Raw genomic sequence first — 27404 nt, 5'->3', positions numbered from 1 at the left:
GGTGTGTGGATGGGTGGATGGATAGGTGGATGGATGGGATAGAATGGTGAGTGGATAAATGGGAGGGAGTAAGTATGGGAGGGTTGGTGGGTGGATAGGTAAATAGATGGATATATGGATAAACCATATTATAGATGGATGTGTGGATTGGTTGGTGGATGGAGAGGGGATGAGTGGGCAGGTGGGGGGAAAGGAAGATGAATAAATAGAAGGTAAATGGGTGGGAGGGTAGGCAGGTAGATATATAGACATGTGGATGGATGTGTAAGTAGACTGATGGAAGGATGGATTGGATGGTAGACAGATGAATGAATGGATGGATGGACTTGGTGGGTGAGTGAATGAATGGATATACGGATAAATGAGATAATGGCTAGGTGTGAGGCTGGTTGGGTAGGATGATGAATGGATAAATGGGATTGAGGGAGGATGGATGGATGGATGGATGGATGGATGGATGGATGGATGGATAAGTTAGTAGGTAGATGGATGGATAGATTGGTGGCTGAATGGATGGATAGATGAATTGAATGGATGGATGACTGGATAAATGGTTGGTGATGGATGAATAGATGGGTGGTGGTGTGTGAGTGGATGGAATGGATGGATGGATACGATGGATGACCCTGGATGACATAGTCTTCCCACCTGCAGAATGGAAGTCTAAGACAACTGCCATGATTCTAGAAATGGAAGCAAGTACCACATTTTGTTGCTACTGTGCCTGGCCTGAATTCAGCATTAACTTTGTATGATTGTCACTGTAATTAGTACTGACCTATTTATTCATTTATTTACATTTATACTGCTAGAGGTCAAGTCCAGAGCCTAGTGCAAGGTCCGCAACACTGTCTCTAAGCCACACTCCTACTCCAATCCATTAGGGTGCCGTATAACTACTCTAGGCACTGGAGGGGGAAAGGAAGAAGGAGCCAAGAAGAGGAAAGACAAAAGGGCCTGATTTGCTGGGTCATGGGGTGTGACTCATGGCCCACCTACAGACTATTTTGGAGGGAGCTGTAAATATGGAGAGGGTCAGAGAGAATGATGGTGAGCGAGGGTGTGAGGAGTGAGAGTGAGCTGTGACCATGTCACCTTCTGTGACACAGCAGCAAGAGCCCGTGAACTCAGGGTCTAGGGGTGTGACTTTGCGAGAATCTTGGCATACTCCCCGGACCTCAGTTTCCACTCCTAAGTCCATCCACCAATGGTGGGGTGAGAAGGGAGCACAAAAGAATGACTTCTCCCCCCAGATCTCACAAGTGTGCCCCCAAAAGAGGCCCAACACAGGCTCCGTGCTGCAGCCTGAGGTCCCCTGCGTGGCAGAACTTTGGCCCCCAACTCTTTGCTTGGGCTCTGGGTGGATAGTTTGGCTGCTCAGCATAGCCTCTTGACATCTGTCTCTATATCCACTGGGACCTCAACAAGGGAGGCCATCTCAGGTCATCCCATCAGGACACCCTAAGACAAGAAATGTGTCTCTGCCATGCTTCTCCTAAGGTCAGGGGTCCTGCTTGCCATCAGATTGGGAGCCTTCCATCAGGCTGGTCTCTTCCTTGTCCTGTAGGTATTTCACGCTGTTTCCTGGGAAGAACCGGAGCAAATGTCCATCTTATCGACCTGTAGTGCTGAGAGATTAAAGGACTCACCTTGAAAAGGCTGCCTGTCAACCTGCCTGCCTTCCTTCTCCCCCCTCCCAACAGTGTCTCTTGTAGCCCAGGCTGGCCTTCAGCTCATTATGTAGGGGGAAAGAGATCTTAGCCAAAGCATGGAAGAGGTCGTTTCCACAGGCAGCCAAACAGGCCACCATAAGATACGCATGCTGGTCCCATCCCTAAGTTTCCCAGTTTCAGCCATACACAGACCCCCCTTGGTTCTGGAAAAACAAAAATGGCCTTCCAACTTGTATGGCTAACACTATCCAGTGAACAGGGACCAGATCTCTGATTCTGGTAATAGTATGCTAACCTAGCTCAACTCAGTGACACACTCCTAGGAGGCCTAGATGAACCATGGGGGAGTTTCCTATTGGGGACAGAGGACAAGAATGTCAATTTGTACTATGAAGTGTCCTCCCTCCCTGTAACAGATCCCTCCCAAGACCCCAGAGCCATGAAGATGAGAGTTCACTCTGAGTTAAGCAGCGACTTTGAAACATTGAGACTTTTGACTTCCAGACTCCATTCAAGCCTTGCTATTCAGAGGGTACCCTTGCTGCCCTAGGCCAGTTATCATCATCAGTAGATGGACGCACATGCACGTAATCATCCACATACCACAGCTGTGTTTCTGGTAGGGCTATTAGGAATAGACTCTGTAAACAGGGCAAAGCTGAGGTACCCAGATGTACATTGGCCCCAGAGCAGCAGAAGGGAGGTTCTCTGCCTCCCCCATAAGACTGCACCTTCTCCCGCACAACACAGCTGTTCAGATCAGTTTGCTCGCCTTGCCAAGCCTGCTCTGCAGACAGGAGGAAGAGGGACACAGCAGGTGGGAGGGAGAGTAAACTTCCTTCCTCAGGGGACTTGGGAGCCTGTCGCAACTACAGAAGCAAGCACAGCAACTCCTCAAAAAAATCACTCAGACTCCAAGCGTCAGGTCTGCTCATCAGACCCACTGATAGCCACTCCAAGCTCTTTGTTATTGTTCCATCTTTTTCCAAGCCTTGACTCCATTAGGTCATGAGTGACTGAGCCAGCAACCAAGGACACGTCAATAACCCGAGTTTCCTAGTTCCAATCTAGATTCGAGTTCCTGGCCCAGCACCTTGGCAGCAATTCTCTCCACCAATAGGAGTGATTGGTCCCAGTGATTGGTCACTCCTGACACAACAGGCATGGAGTTTTGGCTGGACCTAGAAGACTCTTGGTTCTAGATTCAAACCCGGAGCCTACCTCCCCCCACTCCCTGTAGGAAGTGTCTGGTGCACATGAAGGCACCATGGGTCAGTTACCAAGCTTGGAATGGCTGTTGGGCCAAGAGTGGGTCCTATAATCAGTCGCTGCTAATTTGAGGGAATCTTGGCAGCAAGAGGAAGGTCAGTCAGAGCCATGATCACAGACACAGGCAAGGGAAGGAAGGAGGAACATTTGTTTCCCATTCAAATTCTCTCAGGGTCCCCAGGCCCAGAGGCTTCCCAAGATCACTGAGTTCTGAGTAACACATTTCCCCTGTGGAGAGAAAACAGCCTGGGTTACCCTGAGCCCTTTCTGGTTGGGCCAGCAGGGAGTCTGGCAATGTGACTCCCCAAATGGAGCAAAGAGGCCGCCTACCTGAGGAGACAGGCCGTTGCTGACAGGGTTCATGTGGTTGGAGGGGGCCCCCGGGTTCATGAAGCTGTCCGAGTAGCTGGAGAAGCTGTGGCGGGCTCCATAAGCAGAGCTGGTGTCAGCTGCTGCAGCAGCTGCAGCCAGTCCACCCTGATGCATGGTTGACGGTGGAAGGGGCTTGGGGCCTGTGCACTGTGCTGCCGCCATCTGAGGAGAGACCCAGAGAGGATCCTAAGCAGTGGCAAAGCAGCCTTGGGATCCTTCCACCCAGACATGCCCTCTGGAAGTGACTTGGATTGAAACAAGCTGGTTCTCAGACAGTCCTATAGACTGGCCCCGGCTTGACTGCCACCCAGCTGACACTAGATGACCTCTGGCAAATTGCACACAGATAGGTCCTGGCGCTTTGTGTTAGGTATACAGTAGATGCTCAATAAACGGAGTTGCGAGTTGCACCTGCCGAGACTATAGTCTACCCAGACTTGCCCTGTTAGCATTTGAGGGTAATGCTGACCTGTCCGGGTGCCTTCAGTCATGCAGGAGAAGGGTACAAAGCAATAGTGAGTCCTAGCTTATTGGGAGAGGGGACAGGGGCCTCTGGGGTTCAGTCAGCTTGCGCTAGAGTCAAGGTCAATCATGAGTGACTTGCTTGAATGCTGTTCCTTTTTTAAGTGTTATTTATTTATGTATTTTATGTACATGAGTGCTCTGTCCTTATGCACACCAGAAGAAGATACCAGATCTCATTACTTGTGAGCACCATGTAGGTATGGAAATTGAACTCAGGACCTCTGGTAGAACAAACCATTGTTCTTAACCACTGAGCCAGCCAATGATCTAGGCTTGAATGATTGAACTGGAGTTGGTTTTCCTGGAGACCACTACACTACAGTAGCTTCCTCTGCACAGGGACAGCTGTCTCCAGCACGTGACTTGATTTCTTATTGCAAAATCATGGGCAGGGCTCTCTGGCTCTTAGCCTCCAGAACGTCAGCCTCCAGGCCCTTCAGGGAGGCAACCCTGTGCCTCAGATGTCAAGAGGGTTCCTCCTGGGGTGCTGGGGTGGGAGCAAGATGCAGGGAGGGGGCATCTAGAAACATTACTTTCAAGGGCTGTTGTGGTATGCTGGGCTCTCTCCCCTGCCACCTTCCATCCCTCGGCATTCCCTCTCTGGGGTTGTGTGGCATCTCGAAGCTACCTGAAGAACTGCACCCAAAGGATTTCCTTCAAGAGGAGTCTCAGTGGCCCGTGCAGCCCCGGAGGGTGGAGGGGTGGGAGGCGGCTTGGCTCTTTAGCCCTGAATGACTGGAGTTTAAGGTCATAACAACAGGCCTGTCCACTTTCTAATTGCAGACACTCACCTTGGGAGATGGTGGTGGTGGGGTAGGTAGAGTCCGGCAGCTGGTAGGGTGGCAAGGTGGGGCATACCAGTGGGTGGGAAACCTCCGGGCAGAAGGTGGTTGAAGGCAGCCAGCTGTTGGCTCCTGCCTGCTTGCGCCAGCGGGCACGGCGGTTACTGAACCAGACCTGAAGGGGAGAAGATGCTGAGCCTGGGTCCCTGAGGAAAGCTGAGACATGGGTGAGGTGGTACCCAGCAGGGCAGCTCCAGCTGTAAGTGTCTTCTTCCAAGAAGCAGAGGCCACCGTTGAACACAGCCCAGGATGTCTGCAGGAAGCGTCAAAGGCAGGGTCCCCCTCCCACTATCCAGGGAGGGTCTTTTAGAATTGGCACCTGTTTTACACTAAGACTAGAGGGATTATGTGACAGCCATAGGGCCAGGATGACAGAAGTCTGTTAGTCACTCTTCCCAGGCCTGTGCCCGCCCAGGTCTCTATCCTTGTTCTAAATCTCCACCCCCTCCAGGAAGCACTCCAAGAGGACACCACACATACAGAGTGAGTAAGATGGTCTTTGGCACCCAGCTGTGTCAACTGAGACCCTGCCCTGCTTGCATAACCTGGGCACTGCTAGAACAGGACATACACAGAGGCTAAGTGGCAAGACACATGGAGCTGGAACATCAGCACCAGCACCCAGGGCCTTGAGTCCCGGGCCCGCTACCCTCAGCAGGAACCCTTCGCGGATTCCCAATCCTGGATGGCTGTGTTTTGTTGAACACTTCCATCTACAGGGGTCTCATCTCATCACTGGCATTGCGATGCCAATGAGGCCTCAGAACCCAAAGGAGTCTTGGTACCACTGAGCTCCAACCCTGAGCTCCTGAGCTCATTTGGAGGAGGGAGGCTGAGCTGCTGAAGGGGGCTCATCTGCTCAGTGGCGGGGATGGAGGCTTTCCACCCTGGGCCCTCTTCCTGCAAGACCCTTCTATCAGCTTGAGGTGCATGTCCTGTGAGTTCTTGTCCCACCTCCAAGACTTCTATGTGGTCTGACCGCTTCCAGACTCCTCCCTTAGGGCTACCACTTCAGACTTGGGGCCATCCTCTCTAAAATTGTGCTTTTGGTTCTTACCTCTCTGCTCTATCCTACTCAAGGAGCTCACAGCCCCTGAGAGGGGAGAGACCCAGTGAAGCAGTGGCTGGGTGGCCTATTCCGTGTTTGGTCAAGGCTTGGCTCCTCCATTCCCAGGCCCCTCCCTCTTTGGACCTTGAGTGACACCTGTTTCTCTGTCCCTCGGGCCACGAAAGCCCTGTCCTGATGGCCAGGACTTTTCTGAGAAGCTGCCAGGCTCCGGGTGGTGGGAAGCCACGAGGCTGCCAGACTAGCCATGAGAAGGCTGGAGGAAGGTACCCGGGACAACAGCTGCTACGAGGATCAAGCAGAGCCTGACCTTCTGCAGCTCCAGTGTCACCAGGGAGGGGAGGGGATGGATGAGATGAAGCTAGCTGCTGCCGTGGCCTGCCCTCTTCCCCTTGAGGGTGGGAAAGTGGAGAAGGTTCCGCCAGTTCCTGCAGGGTTTAAGGCCAGTTTCTTCTAGGACTTTCATGCATTGCTTTCTAACTCCGTCTTCGGAGTCAGCTTCCTTCTCTTAGGTACAGAAAGAACGGACACTTCTGTGTCAGCCAGGGGCAAGCGGCCAGTCTAGCTCTCATGTTCCCATGGGCCACTTCTCTGAGCTCCAGCCTCTGACTTGGGCTGGGGGGAGTGGCTATTCCAACCTGAGCGTGAGTCCTGAGGCTCTATTGCCTTCAATGCCTTCAACATTGGGGCTTGCAGCCATGAGGGTCGCTGAGGAGCGCCATTTTTAGTCTCGGATGACATGGTTTGAGGTGGTCCTACTGAAGAATCACCTCCTCTGGACATAAAGGTGAGAGTCCAGGACAAGCCACTCATCAAGTCACCCTGCCCTTCCCCAAACTCCTCCATAGCCTTAGCCTTCTCCAGCAGGTGCAGAGTCTAGTCCTGTGCTCTGCAGAAGAGATCCCCAGCGCTCAGCAGGGAGGATGAGATGGGCTGCCCCTCCCCTCCCGCCTCCCCCATGCAGACCTGAACCTCACCCATCACAGACCCATTGATTAGGGACTATGTACTTCAGGTGTTTAGGGGCCTGGAGTGAACCTACCCAGACACATCTTGCATTCTTCTAGCAATGGGAACTCATTCCCTGCCTGAAGAAGATAGGCCTTCTGGGAATGCCCTCATCTCCCGCTGCGTCCTCCTCCCCTTTGGACTCTCCCACCTCACTGTCAATCTATAAATCAATCACCTGACTCGTGCTTCCTGCTGAGTGCGTTACTACGTCCCTGAGCCCATGATCACCCCGCAGCAACCCCTGAGCAACACTAAAACTGCCGGACCTGCTCACAGTACCCCCACCACCCCAGTCTCTGGCTCCAGCAAACCCCTGGAACAAGCACTAGACTCAGGACTTGCCCATAGTACCCCCTGCCACCCCAGCCTCGGGCTCCAGCAAGCACCCAATTCTCCCTACCATGGACCGCGTGCCTCCGTAGTTTTGGTCCTCTGCGCCAGCTCCTCTCGGGTATAGATGTCTGGGTAGTGGGTCCCTCTCGAAGGCCTTTTCCAGTTCCTCCAGCTGCTCAGCAGTGAATGTGGTCCGGCTGCGACGCTGCTTGCGCTCAGTGGGAGGTCGGGTTCTGACTCCACGTCTGAGCCCTCATCCAGACGGTTCCCTACAGCCGGGCGACACAGTGGGCACGGAGTCATGCCTATGTCTTTCTCTGAACACTGCCTTGGTGATCCAGTCTCTCCCAAAGGAAAAAGGCTGCTTACCACATCAGGGCTTAGCAATGAAGGATGGTAGAAAACCTTCATGCCCAGCCCGGGAGGGAGACTGGGGAAACATCTCCTGCCCAACAATTCTCCTGCTTTTAAAGCCAGTCCCCTCCAGCTGGGCACTTTGATTATCTTCACCAACATAGATGCCCCTGACATAAGACTTGATAAAATACATCTCTCAAAACTCAAGGGATATGGCTCTGGGGGTAAAGGTGGCACAAATACTACCTGGAGTTCAAGTCTCTGAAAACCAAATGGTGAAGGGAAAGAACCCACTTGCAAGTGTTCACAAATCCCCCCTTCAAAATAAATAAATGTAAAATAAATTTTGAAAATTCTTCAAAGGATGAATAAGCTCTGAGGCAGGAGTGGTTGGTTGTGTCTTAATGGCATGTCAGTAAGAGCCTGTCTTTAAGCGAAGTAGGAAAGCATAAACCAGTAAGCATGGAGCAACTCCACCTTTGAGGAAAACATGCAAGGTAAAGGCTTTGGTCTTACATGTGTGTACGTGTGTGTGTGTGTATGTGTGTGTGTGTGTGTGGTGTGTGCATGTGTGTGTATGCAATGCATGCGGAAGGCTGGGGCCAGGCTTATTCAGGAAGGGACTAACAGGCAGGCTGAGCTCTGAGTCCAGCTGGGGAGGAGGCTGCAGAAATGGCTTTGATCAGCCAGGCAGTGGTGGTTCGCTCCTTTAATCCCAGCACTGGCGAGGCAGAGGCAGGCGGATCCCTGTGAGTTTCAAGGCCAGCCTGGTCTACAGATTGAGTTTCAGGACAGCCAAAGCTACACAGAGAAACTCTGTCTCGAAAAAACACAAAAACAAAAAAACCAGAAACTGGCTTGCTCAGTTGTCCCCGCGGTTGGGACTAAGACCTGGGAACAGAGCTGGCTTTGCATCCCCACCAGTGGCACTGAGCCTCCTGCCCTTCTCTGGCCTGGTGGAGTCCGATGAGAAGCAACCGAACCAGTCCTGTTCCTTCCTCTGTCTCTCCCTCTTTTTACCCTACCTTCATCTTTCCCTGCACTTTGCTACGCCATTGGATTTATGGAGCTTTTCTTGTCCATTTATCCATTCATTCTCTCACTCATTCATCCATTTGCAGACCATTTACTGAGCACTACCACGCTCCTGTAGAGGCCAAGCACACGAGGGACTGGGGTGGGGGGAATCCTAGACTCTATGCTTAGAGTGCTCAGCCTAGGGCAAGCTAGAGAGACTCGGAGGCCGCCTGCTCACACTCTCAAAGGAGAAACAGAGTCATAGAAAGGCAGGCTGAAGAGTACAAAATCTCTGGGCAAGTGTCTACACTGCAGTCAGTCTACACTCTCCTCTCTGACCTACACACCAGCACACACTCAGATGCTCCGGGATTGGCTACACGAGAGTCTAGGCCCTTCCCACAAAGAAGTGCCCTTACCCCCCGACATCCCCCCCCCATCGACTCACAACACATTGAGAACAAACAACAACAACAACAACAACAACAAAAACAGCAAGTTTGAAGTCATGCCAGGCTGAGGAAAGAGGGGTGCCAAAGGCCCGTGAATCCAAAGTACAAGGGATCATTTTGCCAAAGGGCTACATCCACGGCCACAAGACAGGCGGCACAGGGAGGGGAAGAGTCTTGGCCAATGCCCTGACTTGGGCCGGGTTCCTCCCCATCTCTTCCACTACCACTTTAATCTTGTTCACTGGTGACTCATCTCTGTAATTTAACGACCACTGTCAGGCTGTATCTAATTGTGACTCCATGGTCAGAGAGCCAATGGGTAGCCACATAAAGTCAGAGCCAACCCTTCCTCTGCCCCTTATCTAGACAGCCTGCCAGCTGCCCACCCACCCTAGCTCTGGTGAGAGCATCAAAGGTGGGCACACATGGCACCCTGGGGTTCCCTTCCCAGCCCACACTGGGCTTAGAGCCAGACACACCAGTGGTCTCGGTGTTCTGATGGGGACCAGGAGAGCAGTTAAGTCAGGGGAGCAAACAGGCTCCAGGGAATATTCCTCCATGTGACCCCTGGATTCAGAACTCAGACACTAGCTAGGTAGATGGCAAATCAGAACCATCAGGAACAAAATTGTGGGTAGAGACACCATCCTGCCAGCTGAGGGCTGTACCATGGCCAGACTCTTGCCCCTTCCTCACCCTTTTCTCCCTGCTTTCAGATTGCAGCATTTTGACAGACCATACACTTCCTCCCTGACTCCCTGCCCCTCCCCTCCTTAGTAGCCGGGATCTGTGGAGCTTTGTGCATCTCGAGGCACCAAACCCAGCCCAAACTGAGGACAGCAAAGCATAGTCCACAGGCTTCTGCTGTTTGAGAGAACTGGTCCTCTGGGATGAAGCGTTGCCATAACAACCCTCTGGATACTGAGAAGAACATGTCTATCCCACTGCCCACAAAGATCCAAAGAGTGCTTAAGAGACTAAGGCTGCACCCTACTTGTGAGTTCAGTTTCCAACTCTGGCCCCATCCCAGGGGACCTGCAGCTATTCCTGCAGCCATTCCTGCAGCCTCCTCTATGCAGCCATTCCTGCAGCCTTCCCTATGCAGCCTCATTTGACAGAGCTCTGAAGCCTGCACTACTGAGTCCTTTAAAAACACAGCCAATAAGGTTTGGAGTCACTTGGAGGCCACACAGCCCAAAGCCCAAGTTTCTTTATTCCCGTGGAGAGGTGTAGTTGGGAGATAGTTTTGGGTGTCTGAGGACTCCTGGGACAACTCTAGTCCAGTTGGGGACCTGAGAACTGGACCCAGATCTCTGACATCCTCTTTCATGTGTCTTTGCAGAGTTGCTTCCTCTCTTGGCTTTCTCAATTGGAAAGAGAGGATAAAATAAATTCGTGCATACTCACTCCTACCCCAATGGCGGGTGTAGGAAACAGAAAAAAAAAGTAGACAGGGAGTGATTTGGGACAGAAAGTGAAGAGATAGGATTGTCATTATTATGATGATAGTAAAGATGATAGAAAAGGGGGGAGGGGGGATGAGGCAGAAATTTTTAATAATAAGAAAGAAAGAAAGAAAGAAAGAAAGAAAGAAAGAAAGAAAGAAAAGGAAAGGGGGAGGGGAGGAGCAGAGAGACTAGAGAAGGGACACGAAGAGCCTCTACGTCACCCCTCAGTGCCTTTGATTCAGTTCCTTGTACCCCACTCTTCAGTACCCCACTTCTTTACCCCTAGGAACACTTCAACCTTTTGAGTTAGACTAATCAACAAGACTAAGTGTGTTGTGGCCCCACAGACCTGGGTGAAGCTAAGTCCTCTGGGTGGGGAAAGTTGGTAGCCTGGGCATCGGTCTGGGGAGAGGGATTGTGGGGGAAAGCAGACATAGAAAAAAGCACTCATTAGATTAATTGGCAGATTTGGGGTGGGCAAGGAGGGAGCGGATCCTGGCCAGTTGTTACCCCTACCTTCCTCCTTCCCTGCAGCTGGGGGATGCGACTGAACCAAGCACCAAGAAAAGGGACAGTAAGGAAGTCCTCCCTGGGTTCTCTGCTTAGAGGAACAGGAGACCCATGCCAAGCAAGGAAGAACAGCCTCTAAGTTGGAGCCTCCAATCTTATGGGGAGACACAGTCTGTCTTAGGAAGCTTCCAGTCTGATGAAGGAGGCATCACTCCTATACTGGGACTTCCTAGTCCAAGGTGGAAAAGCACTGTATCCAGCGAATGTTTGCATGGACAGACAGACATCAGACATTAAGACTGCTACAATGACCTGCAAAAGCCAGGGGAAATCTGAGAATAGTTCAGGGACCAGAGATGTTGAGTTTTGTCAAAGCCCAGGATAGCCTATCCCAGGATGGCCTAGCTCAGGCTGATGGTGGGAGACAAGGATAGCCTATCTCAGGATAGCCTAGCTCTGGCTGACAGTGAAAGATAAATGAAGACTGGAAAGTCACTGGGGTTGGTTACCTAAACCTCCCCAGCCACACAGCTTCTGCCTCTGCCTCTTCGGGGTCTTTTGCTAGAGCCCATCCCATCCCATCACCATCACCAAGTACTGGGGCTATGCCAAGCAGTCCTCGGTAAACCGGTGAATCTACTAACCATCTGTCATCCTCCGTGTTCAGACTCTACACTCCCACGTACAAGGCTCCCAATTAATGCGCATCACATATGTAGGGCCACCTCCTGCCTCTCCTTTAGCCATGTCCTTGCTGTGGGATGGAGTCTGCTTACCCAGTAAAACCCCTCACAGTGGGTGACCTTCATCAAGGAAGCCAGACCAGGTAGATTTTCAGCACCATTTTGAGGGGAGGAGCTCTTAAGTCTCAACCATTAGAAAACAGGGGATGAAGGGCTGGGAGATGACTTCGTGGCCAAGTACGCACTGCACAAGTGTGAGGACCCAAGTTCAATCCCCAACTGCTACATAAAGAGCCAGGGAGAGGTGTACAACCTGTAATCTCAGCACGGGAGAGGCAGAAACAAATGAATCCCTGGGGGGGGGTCACTGTACAGCTGTCCCAGCTCAAACTGGTCAGCCCTAGGTCCTAGTGAGATACCCTGTCCCAGTAGACAGCTCCTGGGGAAAACAGCACCAAGATCAATGTCTGGTCCCTACATACATCCCCATCCTCCAACACAACGCATACGCAGTCATGTCTTAAGTCTCTGGAGACAATGGCCATCCATGTCTGTGTACGGGTCTTCTGGTCTTGCTAGGCCAGCAGATCCACCTTGCCTATGATACAGATGGTGCCTGGCACACAGCAGGCCCTCAGGATAGCAGCACCATGCTCACAGCCCGGCAGAGCGATAATCTCAAGTACCTTTTGAAGTCTGGCATCCTGCCGCACCCACTGCCATGCAGGGAGCTGCAGACCCTTCACACTGCTAACACGAAATCATTGTTCTGATCAGTTGGAATGCCAGAAGACGAGGTTGGCCCAATTCACAGTGCCCAGTGGAGCCCTGAAGCAGTGAGGCTGGACCAAAAGCCAAGGACCCTGGCTTCACACCTAGTGGTGGACACCTGCCAAGGCAGCTTCTCTGAGAAGCCCACCTGTGATCTTGAAATCACAGTGGCTGCTCCGCCCTCCCCAACCTTTCCCTCCTCTTTCTGGCTGGAGAAGTCCTGCATGGGTAGTGATGGTTTTTTGAAGCTACACACCTCCCAAAAGCCTCCTCACCCCCAGGCAGTGTAAGCCAACACTAGCCAAGAGGCACAGGGAGGGTCTCTATTCTGCATCCCAAGACAGAAGCCCTCCCAGCCCCATTCCCTGCAACCCTCTCCCTCCTCCTCCCATCCCTGTTATTACAGTTTAACATAGGCCCTGGTGCGGAGCTGTGGCCGAGAAACGAATCACATAATAGTTGATATGCGTTTTAAAATCAAGTAATTCGGGCAGAGCCGAGAGCTGGCAAGTGTGGGCCCGGTGTCCCTGAATACCAAGCAGGCTTGGGCGCAGGCCTCTGCAAATGGAAAAGTCATTTACAGCTCAGCTGGGGGGCCGCCAGCCTAGTGGTGGCCTGTGCCTTTCGTCCCTCTGTGCAAAGTGCTCAGCGTAACTGGCTCACCAGGTGTTCACAGGCCAGGCTAGTCTGCAGGAAACTGGCCTTACATGATTTAGAGACTGGGGGACTCCTGCCAGGAGATGAAGCACCCCAATCCTGCCCACCTCTTTACACAGATTCACGGACACTTGGGGACTCTTGTCCAGAGATGAAGCACCCCAGTCTTGCCCAAGTCTGCCCTTTCCATCCCACCCTGGGCTGTGCCCTCTTGCCTCATTGTGCCCCCTGGCCTGGTTCAACTCATGAAGCCTGTGGCTAGCTAGCCAGGCCCGGGAAGGCTGGAAGGGGCAAAACAGCCAGATACTAGCTGCTGACCCACACAGGATTCTTTGGACCTCTTGTGTGGAACCATCTCATACTGGGGACCCGACTTTTCCAGAGTGTCTGGGGGAATATGTGCCCATAGCCACAGTCAAGAAGGCAGTGGTGGTGGTGGTGGTGGGGGGGGGCTCTACTCTAGGGTCTTCCACAGCCTGAGCCCAGGCTACCTCAGGAGCTCTGTGAGATCTACCCCATGTCTAGGGAGGTGTGTGGAATGTACCAGTCCAGCAGGGCTAGCTCCTACTTCTCAAGGGGACTCTGGTCTGTCACAGGGTAAGATAAACCACTCCCTCAGGTCTGAAGGACCCCTGTGACCAGAACCAGACAGCAGGCTGTCAGAACCCCCCACTTCCTTAGAGGTTCCTCCAGAGGTGGGGGCACTGGTGAGGGGCAGATTGCAAACAGGACCCCGGACCTCCAGTCTTTTGATGTTTTAATCTCCTAACCCACAAGAGAGAAGGAGGTAGCCTCTCTGGGAATGCTGGAGTTGAACTCACATCTACCCACAACTCAACAAAACTCCTCAGGTAGGAAGTCCCCATTCTCCTTGAGACTCTACTTTCAAATTCTGAACCTTGGAGGGATCATTTGTTTTTTGTTTGTTTTTGTTTTTTCAAGACCTGGTTTCTCTGGGAGGAATCATTTGTATCAGAAAACGTGGGGTCCATGTGGGACAGTTTGAACATGATCCTGTGCTAAGAGCTCAGTACTGTCCTTGGGCATTAGAGGGCGCTGTCTATACATTCCTGACAGGAAGGGGCGGATCCAGGAAGAAGGAAGTAGCACTGCTTGGACACTACTGTCATGTTTTTCCAGGGTGATCTAGTGTCCTTTCTCCCTCACTGACCTGGGAACCAGGCATATGTCATGTATGGGAGTCAGGTGTCCAACGTGGGAACCGCTTCCACGAGGGTTGAGTCTGCGGTGCAAAGTTCAAAACTATGGCTTATCTGCTTGGAAGACAGGGTCATGGGGGCCTTTCCAACTCAGTCTCTTTAACCTGATGTTCCATGTGGCTAATGTGGTGTGTGGGAAGGGAGAATCTGAGCGCCTTGGAGATAAGAGCAAACCTGCCCCAAGTGTAGCTGAACTCCAAAACGTTCACTCTAACTGTGGCTTTAAGACACTGTTTTTGTCTCTTCTTCTTCAGGTTATTTTAATATATGTCCCACTCGGAGGTTCACGTGCTTGTGGGGGTGGGGGAGTGGGCATGAGGAAACATGGTGGTCAGAGGACAAACCTTGGGCTTTCCTCCTCGGGCACTTTTTACTTTTTGTTTGAGACAGGGTCTCTGATTGGCCTGGAACTCAACAAGTAGTCCAGGCTGGTCGGCCAGCGAGTTTCCAGGAATGTGCCTGTCTCAACCTCCTCAGCACTGAGATTACAAGTGTGTGTCAGAGCACCAGGCTTTTTAAGTGGTTCCCAAGGAACAAACTCGAGTCCCCCTCCCTGCAAAGCAAGGGCTTTCCAGACTGAGCCATCTCCCCGTCCCTTCCTTGGGTTATTCCAATAATTGGCTGACTCCAACTACCTATATTAATAAACAATTTTAAAATTGACATTAGTCAATCAGAGAGAGCAACGGCTGGTGTTGGGTAGAATAGAGCCCAGGGACACCATTTCTTGCCTTCTTAGTTCTGAGAGAGCGTGGTCAATGCAACCAAAGCTGACAAGGACACCAGAGGAATGGGAGGAACTAGAGTTGGTGGCTCAGGCCACCGATACTGCTGGACTTGTCATTGATGACAAGAATCACTGATGACAGTGTGGAGGGAAGCCAGGCGGAGGGAACGGAATCCCAGGCTGAGCTCCCAGACCTGTGTGTGACAGAGTTCCAGGGTGACCAACTCAGCCAGTCACCATCCCAGGCCCCTCTTTTTATCGCGCCTGTTAGGGAAGACTGGCAGCCTCAGGCTCTAGCCCAGGAGTGTTACCCGTGCCTTCCAGGATCTCCCACTTCTTGATACCTGCTGCTGTGGCTCTCCCCCACAGTGCTAACGTGGCTCAAAGTGACCCTCGAGAGGTATAGAGCCATGCCCAGCTCCGCAGCACCTAGGGAAGTGACTTTATCCCTCTGGGCTGAGGGAGGGACCTTCAGTCTCTTAGAGTCCTCTTTCCTGACGATGGAGGGGACTATTGTAAGACAAAGGCTATGAACAGTACCTGGTACACAGTGAGCACCCTATAACTGTGGTTGCTGCCACCACCAGTGCTTCCCACAAAGATAATTTAGTTTACCCTGGGTCCCTGAGGCAGGATTTGTCTGACACAAAACACAAAGGCAGAAGCAAATGCATGCATGCATGCATGAATGAATGAATGGCCAAATAAATGAACACTCCTCCCCCGCCCCCGTTCTTTCTCTCACAGACCCGAGCACACGCAGCCTTCTCCACTTCATTTCTTCCACAGGAACCTGTGCCAGAAAGCAAATGGCACCTGCAGAAGAGCAGGTAGGAATTAAGATCTCAGGTAAGTGAGCCAACAAGAGCAGAGCCGGGGTACCAAAGGAGGGGACAGGCCCTCGGGAAGCTGGGTGGGCATGGTGGTTTGGGGTGGGCGGAGTTAGGGGGCTAAAAGGAAGCTTCAAAGTCAGTGGAAGAGAAATAGGACATCTGTCCCTTCCCACCAGATGGGCTGGCTGCATGACACACAAGAGGAAGTCGAGCTCCGGTGCCATGAAGTCAAATCTGCCCTCCTTCTCCCTGCTCCTCGGCCTCCTCAGTGCTGAGCCCAGTGACAGAAGGTGGCAATCATGGGGAGGTTCAGCGTGGAAACTGGCTCTGGGGCTCAGGCTTTGCCTCTTGCTCAGGCCTCTCCCAGCTCAGCCACGAAGAAGTCTGAGGTTAAAAGACTAGGAGAAAATCCAGGCATCGTGGCCCACACCTTTAGTTCCCTCACTCAGGAGTCAGATGTAGGTGAATCTCTGTGAGTTCAAGGCCAGCCTGGGATACGTAGTGAGTTCAAAGTCAGCCACTGCTATCTAATGAGACCCTGTCTCAAAAATAAAATGGACGAGTCTGCAGCCATCAGCTAAATACAGAAGCCACAGACCTTACCCATTCAACAAACAAAAACTGACAGAGGAACTTGGGAGCCTGCTTGGTTGGCAAGCCTGAGTTTGATCCCTGGAACCCATGTAAGAGCCAGGTGTCATGCACAGCCTTGTCATCCCAGTCATGGAGTGACTGAGACAGGAAAAAGTCTGGGACTCATAGGCCAGCAGACCTAGCCTACATGGGGGCATTCTAGGCCACTGGGAGACCCTGTCTCAAAACAGAGACAGACAGCACCGGAAGAAGGACTTCTGAGCTTGTTCTCTGGTCTCCACATACATGCGCACATGTTTGCATATGCATGGGTATACACACACACCAGAGAGAGAGAGAGAGAGAGAGAGAAGAGAGAGAGAGAGAGAGAGAGAGAGAGAGAGAGAGAGAGAGAGAGAGAGAGATGCTGATTCAAGCATGCCCAAGTTGCAGCTTCCTCCTGGGACCTGCCTGGGGATCCTGCCACCCCCACCGTTTTCCGTTCCCAACCTTTTCCCTTCATCCAACCTCCTCCCATCACCACCCTTTCATTTTTATTAAGCAAGCCTTGCAGAAAATTCTAGAACTAGCCTTCTGTTGCTGGGAAGGTGTATGGTTCTCTGTGTACTCTGTAGGCTCCCCTAGAGTCCCTCCCGCAGGCTGCACAAGCCCACAGAGACCAAGATCAACTGTCCCATCCCGCTTCTAGTACAGGGTTTCAGCTTCCCACTGCCATGGTCACAATTTAGCTGACTGCAGGGGGTGGGGAAGAAAAGATACCTGCACAGCCAGGTTCTCTCCATCCCTGGGGCAGGATGCTCTAAAGCAGGCCATGCATTTCTGCCCTAGAGACAGAAAGCCTTACTTAGGAGACCCACTTACCAGAAATTACTTAAGTTGACAACCTTGGGCATTCCAATGCCATCACTGTCTTCCTTAGGCTGCCTCCAGGAGCTCCAGGGAGGTGGGAGAGATGTGGGTACTGGCTATTGAGACACCGGTGCTGGCAGGGGTGGAGGGAATCACTTCTAACGTTCTAGTACACAGTGGATCACAAAGGGTAACAGTGAAGAGTGGAATATTTTAAAATGACCAGGACATAGAAGCATAAATGTCCCCAGTACAAAGGAGTGGCACAGTCTGAGGGGGTAGGTCAGTGAACTACATACCCTGTGTCCTCTGAAAGGTCCTCTGTACCCCATGAACATGGGCAACTACAATGTGTCACTTAAAAAACTAAGATGTGGGACTGGAGAGGTAGCTCAACACTTAAGAGCACTAGGTTGTTCTTCCAAAGGACCCAGTCAATTTCCAGCACCCACAGAGTAGCTAACAAACTGTCTGTAACTCTAGTTCCAGGGATCTGAAGCTTTTTTCCCACAGGCTTTGAACACATATGGTACATATACAACACATGTGGACAAAACTCATGCACATTAAAAAAAAAAAACCCTAAGACGCTTTTATAGACCTGCGCATAGGGCCAGAGACGAGCTCAGTGGTAGAGTGCTTGTCTAGCATCCAGGAAGCCCTGGGTTCCATCCCCAGCAATGCATAACCCAGGTGGGCTGAGACATGCCCTCTTATTTAGCACTGGGGAGCCAGCTTGAGCTACATTAGACTGGTTCTCAAGTGTTTGTGTGTGAGTGTGAATATGTCATTGCAGAAGCCCCACAACTCACCCAGAATAAGGGGACTATATAACCTTCCCATGGGAATGTTCACAGAAAGTCTTTGGGCTGATTTTAAAAAAAAAAACAAAGCAAAACAAAACACAAACCTCCAGATGGGACCTTGAAGTTTCACCAACTTGCTATGTTACTTCTGTTGAGTCTCAACCAAACCTCTCTGGGTCCCCCATCTTTGAGAAGAAGGGGTTCTCTCCTGGGTGTCTAAAATCAACCTGAGAAGGGGGCCCTGGCTGTTCGGGGGGCGTATTCACCACTCAGCAAAGGCCGCGGGAACAGTGTGCTCAGCACACAGTAGGGCTGGCTGTTGCCCTGGAAAGGCCGGCAGATCAGCGGGAGCTGCGTCCAGAAGGGTGTCTGGATATTAACACTGTGGGGGTGGGGGGATCAGTGTGGGGTCCAAGGATGCCCTAAAATCAACAATTTTCTGCATGGGACGGGGAGGGCTTTTCTCCTCTTCACAGCTGTCTGGGGACCAGTTCTGTTTTATCTGTTTTAGATTATCCTTTTCCTACCCTCTTCCTTTCAGGAGGAGGGAATGGGTAGGCTCTCTCTCTCTCTCCTCTCTCTCTCTCTCTCCTATCTATCTCCTCTCTCCTCTCTCTCTCTCTCTCTCTCCTAGTCCTAGAGGCCCCTTGCATCCTGCTGGTCACTAGCCTCTCTCCTCTGAATCTGCCCCCCTCCCCTCCTGCCTTCTCTCCAACAACCTCTCCCATGGCAGAGGTGGAGGTGGGGGGTGGAGACAACCCTCCATCAATCCAGGCTGCCCAGCCCTCTCCAGCTGGCCTGGCTGGGCTGTTCCCAGGCAGAGCAGGGCCACAGTGGAAGGTGGTTGGAAAAATGTGGACAAATTTCTGATTTGCAACACTCTGGGAAAGAGTTTATTGCCATTGTTTTGAGGACGAATGTGTAATAAAAGCCAAGGCGAAGATGGCGGGGGTGAGGCTGACGAGAGGCAGAAAACGAGAATTTTATGGCCATAAGGAGCGTACTCTAATGGTGATTTCTGAGGCACTGGACCATGCTAGTTACTTAGCCAAATGATTGCGATGTGCTGGGCGAGGCGGCTTATTTCTTAATTACAGTTGCGTCTTACAGTCGGCAGACGCCCCTAGCCCCGCAAGGCTTGGTCCAGAGCAGACGCTGGCCTGAAACGGTCCTGATACTGCAGTGCTGGTTGGCAGCTGAGAGAGTGGGAGCTGTGTCTTGCCCCTATCAGGGCAGGGGGACTCAGAACTTCTGCCTGTGCCCCTGACCTTGCCAGTCTATCTCTCCACCCCATCCTGGGAAAGCCATGATGCTTAGAAGAGAAAGATCAACCTAGAACTTAAGCTGAGCTCCCTTGGAGCTTGCCTGGCTGTGAGCACCCAAAGGGTGACACCAGGGGACATAGTCGGAGGGTGTGGGCAGCTGGCTCTGACACACTGTGCCACTGGGACCAGGTGCAATGCCCCCATGATCCTGCCTCTTCCTGCTAAGAAGGGGCGAGGTTAGACAGCCCCTTTGGGTGCTCACATCTTCTTATGGATCCTAACATCCGACCTCTTCTGATGCTCTGAGTGGGGGATACTCGTTTTTTAGAGCTGGGGAAACTGATTAGCAGAGGTGACAGTGTGGGCCTGTTGAGCAGCCAGCCGACTGCCTTCTGTGCTTCCTGTCTGTCCCTAAATAGCACAACAGAGGGAAGAAGGAGGTGGCTGTTGATTAAGGGCCAGCTTTGATCTGAGATGTCCCAGCAGCTCATGAGGCCCTTAGAATCTTCAGTCCGCGTATGGACAGGGCAATCAGGACTCCTTGGGGGACACTCAGAAAGGCGAGGAGATCTGAGCCGGTGGTAGGATGCAAGGTCTGGGTTAAAAGCTGGGGAAGGCCCCCAGAGCTAAGACTACATCCAGTCAGTAGGCTGTGCAGCAGCAACGCCCCCCACCACCAAGCTTCCCATGTGGGGATCGCCTGGTGGGTCTGTGGGTGGTGCCTAAGAAGGCGTATTTGTAGCCTAGATCCCTCCCCAGTGTCACCTGGGAGAGCTGGTCACTGCCAGCTTTGAGAGCCACTCAGGGACAGGGCTCTGCAGCAACTCACAAGACCAAGGCTGTCTGCACTGTGGAGAGGGTGTGGGCCATGGAGACTTACAGCTCTCCTCCCCTCTGTGATGGTGGAGAGGGATTCCCAGAGAGCTTGAAGACCACCTAAGCCTGCTCCTGACACCTGACGTGACCCCCTGCCTGCATCACAGGGCTCTTGGCTTGTCCCCAACTCTCTTGACCATGTCCCACAGGCCCAGCTTACAAGCTGCCCTTTCCTGGACACGCCCCCCTCCTCTCCCATCTAGGCTGACCTAAGTCCCCACTCTTCACTCCCCCACCCCGACTTTCCCTTTGTGTTCTGCTGTCAGAGACATCCTAATATTTTCCAGGGCAAATAACTGTCATCCAGTCAAGAGAGGCTCTAAAAATGCTGAAGTCAGGAGTGCACCTGTCCCACACCAACTCTGTGGTTAAATGATTTGGAGGACATGCAGGAATGTATGTCGTCACAGACTGACGATGTATATTCATTTCTGCTTTGTTCATTGCTTTATTCCTGGATGCCCAAGGAGAGGAGATGGCTTATGTTCATGAATGAATGAACGAACGAATGAATGATGATCCCTACATATCCAGATGGGTGGCCCTATACTTGCAAAGCCTCAGAAGATGGCCCACAGCAGTTTTGCTATTTAACCAGGTGTGATTGTTGGCCAGTCTGTTAGCATCTCCTTGCACAAGAATCTCATTTAGAGATGATTTATGTGGCACCCAGCCACCTGCCTGGTCCCTGCCTGACTGCTCCAGGAGGGCTGAGGGACCTAAGCCCTGTGAAACCCAAATGTAGATATCCATCCGGTCCCTCATTGGTACCCACCCAGATGTGCAGTTCGTTTCCTGTGCCCCTGCAAACACGGTGTCTTCATCATGATTGCTGAAACAGTCCCCTCCACCTACGGACTTTCACATCCCCTGGACTCTCACTAGAGTTAAACAGCTCTGTAAACAGGCTGCTGAGGGACTTGAAAATCCCACCTGCCCCTGTTGTCTATTCCATTTCTAGGTTGATATGTCTCAGATAATATAGACAGATAGACAGACAGATAAATCTGTTACTTGCAACCTGTGGCAAATACTATGCTTGAGCTCAGTTAGCTGAATCTTGTTCAAATAAGCAATGTGGCCAGCCATTGTTGGGAAGTGGCATTAAGATACCAGGAGGTGGCAAACTCCAAATAACATACAGGTTCCCAGTGGACCAAAATCCTTACTTCTGGGTATTTTTGAACATGGACAAAATGCTTCACTGAAGGGTTGCGGGCAGAGGGAGAGAGAGAGCTGGAGGCTACTATGTGAAGACAAACTGAAACTGGGTGGCCGAGATGCCCCACAGGTGTCAAGCTGTGCACCTATAATTGTGTCACGTCCCCGCGGGCACCTAGGCCAACCTTATTCTAAAGCTGAGAGTGAGGAGGGTCTGGGACTTACCCAAGAGCACACAGCTACTAGTGGCTGAGGCGGGACTTAAGCCCAGACCTCTGATCACTTCGCCCTTTGTGAACGGAGGGTATTGAACAGAACCATGGAAACTGCAGAACACACTCAGGCTGATGCAGATGACTCTGTCTCTGTGGACTGAGGCTGCATTTGCTGATGGACAGATGAAGCATCCTGGACAAGGACACATATGGCCGTTGATGCTGTGGGTGGCGGGACCAATGGGTTGGCCTCCACTGGTGCTGCCAGACCTGGGTCAGCCAGGCACAGGTGTGTAACTCTGGGAATGTTTCTTGACTTTCCTTCTTGGGGACAAGGTCTCACTCTGTACCCACACTGGCCTGAAGCTTACTATGCATCCGGGAGACGTAGCTCAGTTGCTTGAGTGCTTGCCTAGCACTCATGAGGTCCTGGGTTCAACCCTCAGCACCACCACGCAAACTGGAACAGGAGGATCAGGAGTTTCAAACCTCCTTTTTGGTTGCATGGGGAGTCATTGACAAAACAAGATCCAACACAAGGCCACCACTGTGCAGCCCAGTCCCAGCCTCAAACTCTTGACAACCCTCCTGTCCCAACCTCCAAGCCTTGGGAGGGCAGCGCATGAACTAGCAAGCCCACTATTTTCTCTGCTATAGTTTTGGCAAAGCCAAGCTGCTGAATTCGCATCCAGGTCCCCGGAACCCTCTGTGGCACTATGAATGAAGACGTTACTCCACACGGCCCTTTTCCTGAACCAGCCACTGGGGCTGCCCAGCCCAAACTTGGCCTCTATCCCTCCCCAACTTGGCCCCTACCCTCTAATTAAATTCCCCTTGGGAATAAGCGGTTTTGTACAATTCTGCTAAAGGCAAAGAGGTTTCACAATGCCTTTCTTTCTCCTCCTTAATAACTCGCTACGTCTCAAGGAGGTTGTACTTATGACCGGCACACTGGAAAATTATTCTGTCTCTTGCGAGCTTACTTTTCTCTTGAGGGAAATTGAAAGCTGGATTTTCTTCTCCATCCGGCTCCCTTTCTACCTACCTTGTGCCTCAGAATATTCTTCACCCCTGGTCCACATCCCCTCCATGCCTCCAAAGCCGAATCCTCTGCCTCCTGCCCCCAGCATGGAAAGCTAGGGGCCCGAGGTTGATCTGGGGGAACAAGGAGGGATCTTTCAAAAGTTTAGGGAGCACGGGTGAGTGGTTAGGGTGGCCTGAGGTGGGAGCAGAGAAGTCGGCTCCACTTTGAGATGCTTTTTGCCTATAGAACTGGATGGGCTCCAGCCTTTCTGAGGCTGGGCACTGGGCACGCTGGGAGCCTTTATTGGTCCCATCGGGTTCCCGTTAAGGGTCAGGAAGTAAATCACAAACAAATGGACCACATTTCCATTTCTGAAGGTATCTCCAGCCAAATGGGCCCTCCACGTGAGGGACATCCTCTTAAGTGGGGCCTGATGGGCTCAGGAGCCGGTTGGAGAGTATCCCACAGGCAGGGCTTCCGTCTGCACAGCCCAAGGCCTTCCATGGTCAGCACCACCCTCCAGTCCCCAAAACCTGGCTAGTAAGACTTCCTTCAGATAGGAGAATAGACAAATGATTGGATGCCTGGTGGGGGTGGGGTGGGGTGGGTACGTGTTGCCAGGATCGGGATCATGAGTCCATGGGCTTCAGTAATTAGGGATGGAGAATTCTGATGCAGGGGATACAAGTGGTTGGAAGGAGAGCTTGTGGAGGAAGCAGACTCCGCTTAGGGGGACCCACAGTCATGGGCTAAAGGAGTGGGGTAGAACACAGGTGGGAGGTAGAGCCTGGGCACCCCAGAATGTCCCAGGTACTTGAGCAGGGTCACCAAAGGCCACACGAGTCTATGTGTCACACTCTTGGGCTGCCAAACTCTCCTGTCCTGCTCTCAAGACAGGGTTGGGCAAAGGGAGACAGACTCAACCACACCTGTGGAGATAATTGGCTTTTGCAATGACTAAGCCTCTTTACCCACCAAGCTCCAGGTACCTAGTATCTCATTTAATCCTTGCAGGTAGACACCATCAAGCCCGTGTGAGAGACCCAGGCTCCGAATGGCAGTGCCACCCCATCAGTGGCTGTGAGGGCATGGGGAAGGCAGCTCCCATGCCCCAGGTGCTGTAGAGGCATCTTCAGAAGAGTCCTTTCTGTTTAACTATCACAAAGAGTCAGCTCACTCAGCTACATTTAAGATGAAGCAGCCCACGGAAGCAAAGCTACCTTCTCTTGTGATGGAACTTCCAGGCTGACTATGGGGCTGAGCCCAGGGCTGTTGTCCACAGAGGCACTCTGTCTAATTGCTTCAAGCCTCCTTCCACATCGAGAGTCCCATTGCCTTACTGATGGGAAGACTGATCCCGGAGAGGGAATGGAACTCACAAGAAGTCACACATCAGGTGACTGAAGGAACTAAGGACTGGCATCAGGCCCTCCCCCACTCCATTTGTTTCCAGGGAATCTCAGATATGCTCAGAGCACGTCACTGAAGAGCGGGGTGAAGGACGGGATGCCCTAGAAGACAATGAAGGAGTCTAGCGTCCTCTCTGTGGCTACTTTTCACTAAGTCCTAAGTTCACCCGTCACTAGCTCTAAAGCACGGTGGCTTCCTTCTGCTCTCCGTCTGGGAGCCTAGAAGCAGGGCTACCCTACTCCCAGTGAGGGTGTCCTAGACCTGGAAACAAGAGTGGGGAAAAGGAGAGACTCGGTGTCCCAGTGCTGGGAGCAAAGTGTTGTCCCACCAAACTGGGCTCCCCTGCTCCCTGAGGGACCAGGGGCATATAGAACAGAAGGGTTAAAGACAGAAGGGTTCCCAGTCTCTCAGCCCCCAGCCCCTACCGGGGCCTCTTGGGAAAACTGACACAAGAGCTTGCCACATCCTCCTGGGCCCTGACATGTTGGGGAGAGAAACCTGAGGAAGCTGGGACTAGCCGAGGAAGAGACTTATCTATAGCCAAGTGACTGAGTCACTGTTTGCTGAAGGTTGCCTAGCTATGTCCCAACAGGCACAAGCCCAGGGCCTGCTCCAGCTGCAGACACGCCCCAGCACCCCAAAGCAGGACAAAGGCAACCCTCCTGATGCGTTGTGTGTGTGGGGTGGTGTGCTCCAGAGAGGAAACCTGTGTAAAGGCATGCAAAGGGTTGGGCACCTGAATTGGTGCTTCAGAAACAGAAGCCATTACTATGAAAGAGGGAAAAGTGTTCCTGTTGAGCCTGGGGGAGGAGGGTTGAAATCACCTGTGAGCCTTTAGCCTTTCTTTCTTCTTTTTTTTTTCTTTTTTTTTTCTTTCTTTCTTTTTTTTTTCTTTTTTTCTTTTTTTTTTTTTTTGGTATGGGGAAGCGAGTTAGATTCTCCTGTAGCTCAGGCTAGAGCCTCAAACTCACTATGTAGCAGAGAATGACCCTGAACTTGTGCTCGCCCTACCTCGCCCTCTTGAGGGCTGAGTTTACTGGTGTGTGTCACCATGCCCTGTGCCTTGTCTGGTGCAGCATTGGGGACTCTAACTGAGGACTCTGTACATTCTAGGGGAACACTCCACTGACTCAGCTCTATCCCCAGCCTTCCCTGGGAGCTTTTAAACAACTATCTGAGCCCACTCTGGGTTGTTTGGGCTCACTGGGCTGGAGGAAGTTCCGCAATGGCACTGGGGACCCCAGCTGAAGGGGACAGTATACCCAAGCCCCTGGGTAGGAAGTGGGGCAGTGAGTAGCCCATACCCCAGTGTGTAGAGTCCGTTCTGAAATCCTCCACTCGCCACCCCTCCCCCACCCACGTGTAGACACTAAATAGGGAGGGCTTAGATCTCTGCGTCTGGTCTCACATCCTGCATCTGTGTCTCTCAGACCCATAAGATGAAGTTGGGGCTCCTGAGCTCTAGTCATAAATGGCTTCTGGGGCAAAGGGCATCTTCATTTGGTAGCCTGATTGCCCAGCAGGCAGGACACGGTGGGTTTGGTCCCAGCCCCGCTGAACTGGGTGTGATTATACTCTAGTGCTGGGAGCTGAACGCAAGAGGATTAGAAGTTCAAGGTCATCCTTGCACACACAGCCAGACTAGGCTACTACCCACCCAAAGGCTCTCAGAAGGGCTCAGGTGAAGCCCTCCAACACCCTACTCCCTAGCTCTTCCTCTTATCTATAGTGTGTTCCCTGTGGCCAGGAACTTTTCTTTCTTTCTTTTTTTATTTCTGACAGGGTCTCTCTACGTAGCTCTAGCTGTCCTAGAATTCACTATATAGACCAGGCTGGCCTCGAACTCACAGACATCTGCGTGCCTCTGCTGGCATTCAAGCCCTGCACCACCACCACCCAGCCCTTCTAACATGAGTGTTCTGGCTCCTCCTTCATTTCACAGTTACAGCAGGAGGTACTCACAGCTTTCTGTGGAAGGGTCAGGGCTTGGATCTCTCTCCTTAGCTCAGCTGTCTTCTTTTTATTTATTTATTTATTTTTAATTTTTTTTTTTTATCTGAAGGAAAGTCATACCAAAGGAAGAAATAGCCAACCTTGGTAGCTCTAAACCCTGAAGCAGCTGTCAAGGATGGGGGTAGGGGCAGAGGGGAGGTCTCAAGAGTATCACTGAGGCTTTCCTCAATAACCATAAAAGGCCCCCACCCCTTAAGCCTCTCAGCCAAGTTCACCAACAGGCAGTGTGGATTTTCCCCAGGTGAGGTGAGGGGAAATTCAATCCTGTTTCCTTAGGTCCTGTACTTGCCAACAATCTGTTTGCTTCCAGCACTCTGAGAGGCCCAACGGGCCTTGGCTGCCTTGCTTCAAATAACTGACTTTCAAAGCCTGTCTTTAGGTGAAGGATTGCCTCACACTACCTAGGTGAGAGGTGGGACCCCAAGGACCTTGCCAGGGACCAGGGAGGTGCCTGGCTTGGGAAATGGCCAGACGCGTTCTGCGGTGGCCTCACTGGCCCTTCTACCCCAAGTCTTTCCCACGGTCACAGGCCATAATTATTTTACCTTTTAAAACTATTTTTCCTCTTTCTTTCTTTCTTCCTTCCTTCCTTCCTTCCTTCCTTTCTTTCTTTCTTTTTTTCTTTCTTTCTTTCTGGTTTTTTTGAGACAGGGTTTCTCAGTGTAGCTTTGGAACCTGTCCCGGAACTCACTCTGCAGACCAGGTTGACCTCAAACTCACAGAGATCCACCTGCCTCTGCCTCCCGAGTGCTGGGATTAAAAGCATGTGCTGCTACCACCTGACCTAACTAATTTCTTTTTAGCTGATTTCATTTTGGGTTTTTTTGAGTTTATTTTACCTAATTCTGGGTGTTTGAGAACAGGGTCTCATAGCCAAAGCTGGTCTTGAACTCTTAATACTCCTGCCTCCACCTCCCAAGTTCTACGATGACAGACACATGCCACCATGCCTAGTTTATTTTAAATTTTGTTGTTCGGTTGTGAAACAGGTTTATACGATTTGGAACAGGCCAATTTGAAATGTGTCATCCTGCCTCCCATCATAGGTGCTAAGATGTCAGGGCTGATCCACAGGGCAGGCTGCAGAACAGTTTGAAGTAATCAAGCCATTACTTTGAAGCTGGTCTGACTGTTGTGCTTTGGGGAGAGATTGCCACGGTTCTTGCTCTTCTTCAGAATGGCACCATTTCCACAGCAGAGCCCATGCACACCCCATCTCTCCAGCCCCAGGCACGAGCCTACCTGATTCTACCTTGACCACTTCTGGTCATCCATGGATAAATGATACAAGTTATGGATATGTTGCCAGTAACCCAAAACTGAGAGCAGAGACCCTGCCAAACCCTCCCCTAGCCAGTCAGCCTGACAGCAGCTCTTAGGTCATTACATGTATTGAGGATCTACTGTGACCAGACTGGCTGCCTA

At 51.8% G+C, this 27404-nt stretch overlaps 1 protein-coding gene across 1 annotated transcript in view; it reads right to left on the bottom strand.

Annotated features, from left to right (window-relative positions):
- Positions 1–27404, bottom strand: part of Pax7 (paired box 7) — a 91089-nt gene that overhangs the window by 33024 nt on the left and 30661 nt on the right. The window contains 8 exon segments of the mRNA XM_042055344.1: positions 3273–3446; positions 3448–3476; positions 4631–4691; positions 4693–4745; positions 4748–4813; positions 7166–7232; positions 7234–7307; positions 7310–7360. Of these exon segments, the coding sequence (XP_041911278.1) occupies positions 3273–3446; positions 3448–3476; positions 4631–4691; positions 4693–4745; positions 4748–4813; positions 7166–7232; positions 7234–7307; positions 7310–7360 (575 nt within the window).

This window comes from Arvicola amphibius, chromosome 6 (assembly GCF_903992535.2).
Source record: "Arvicola amphibius chromosome 6, mArvAmp1.2, whole genome shotgun sequence".
Lineage (NCBI taxonomy): Eukaryota > Metazoa > Chordata > Mammalia > Rodentia > Cricetidae > Arvicola > Arvicola amphibius.
The sequence above is the reverse complement of the archived record's forward strand: the minus strand, read 5'-3'. Positions and strand labels throughout refer to the sequence as shown.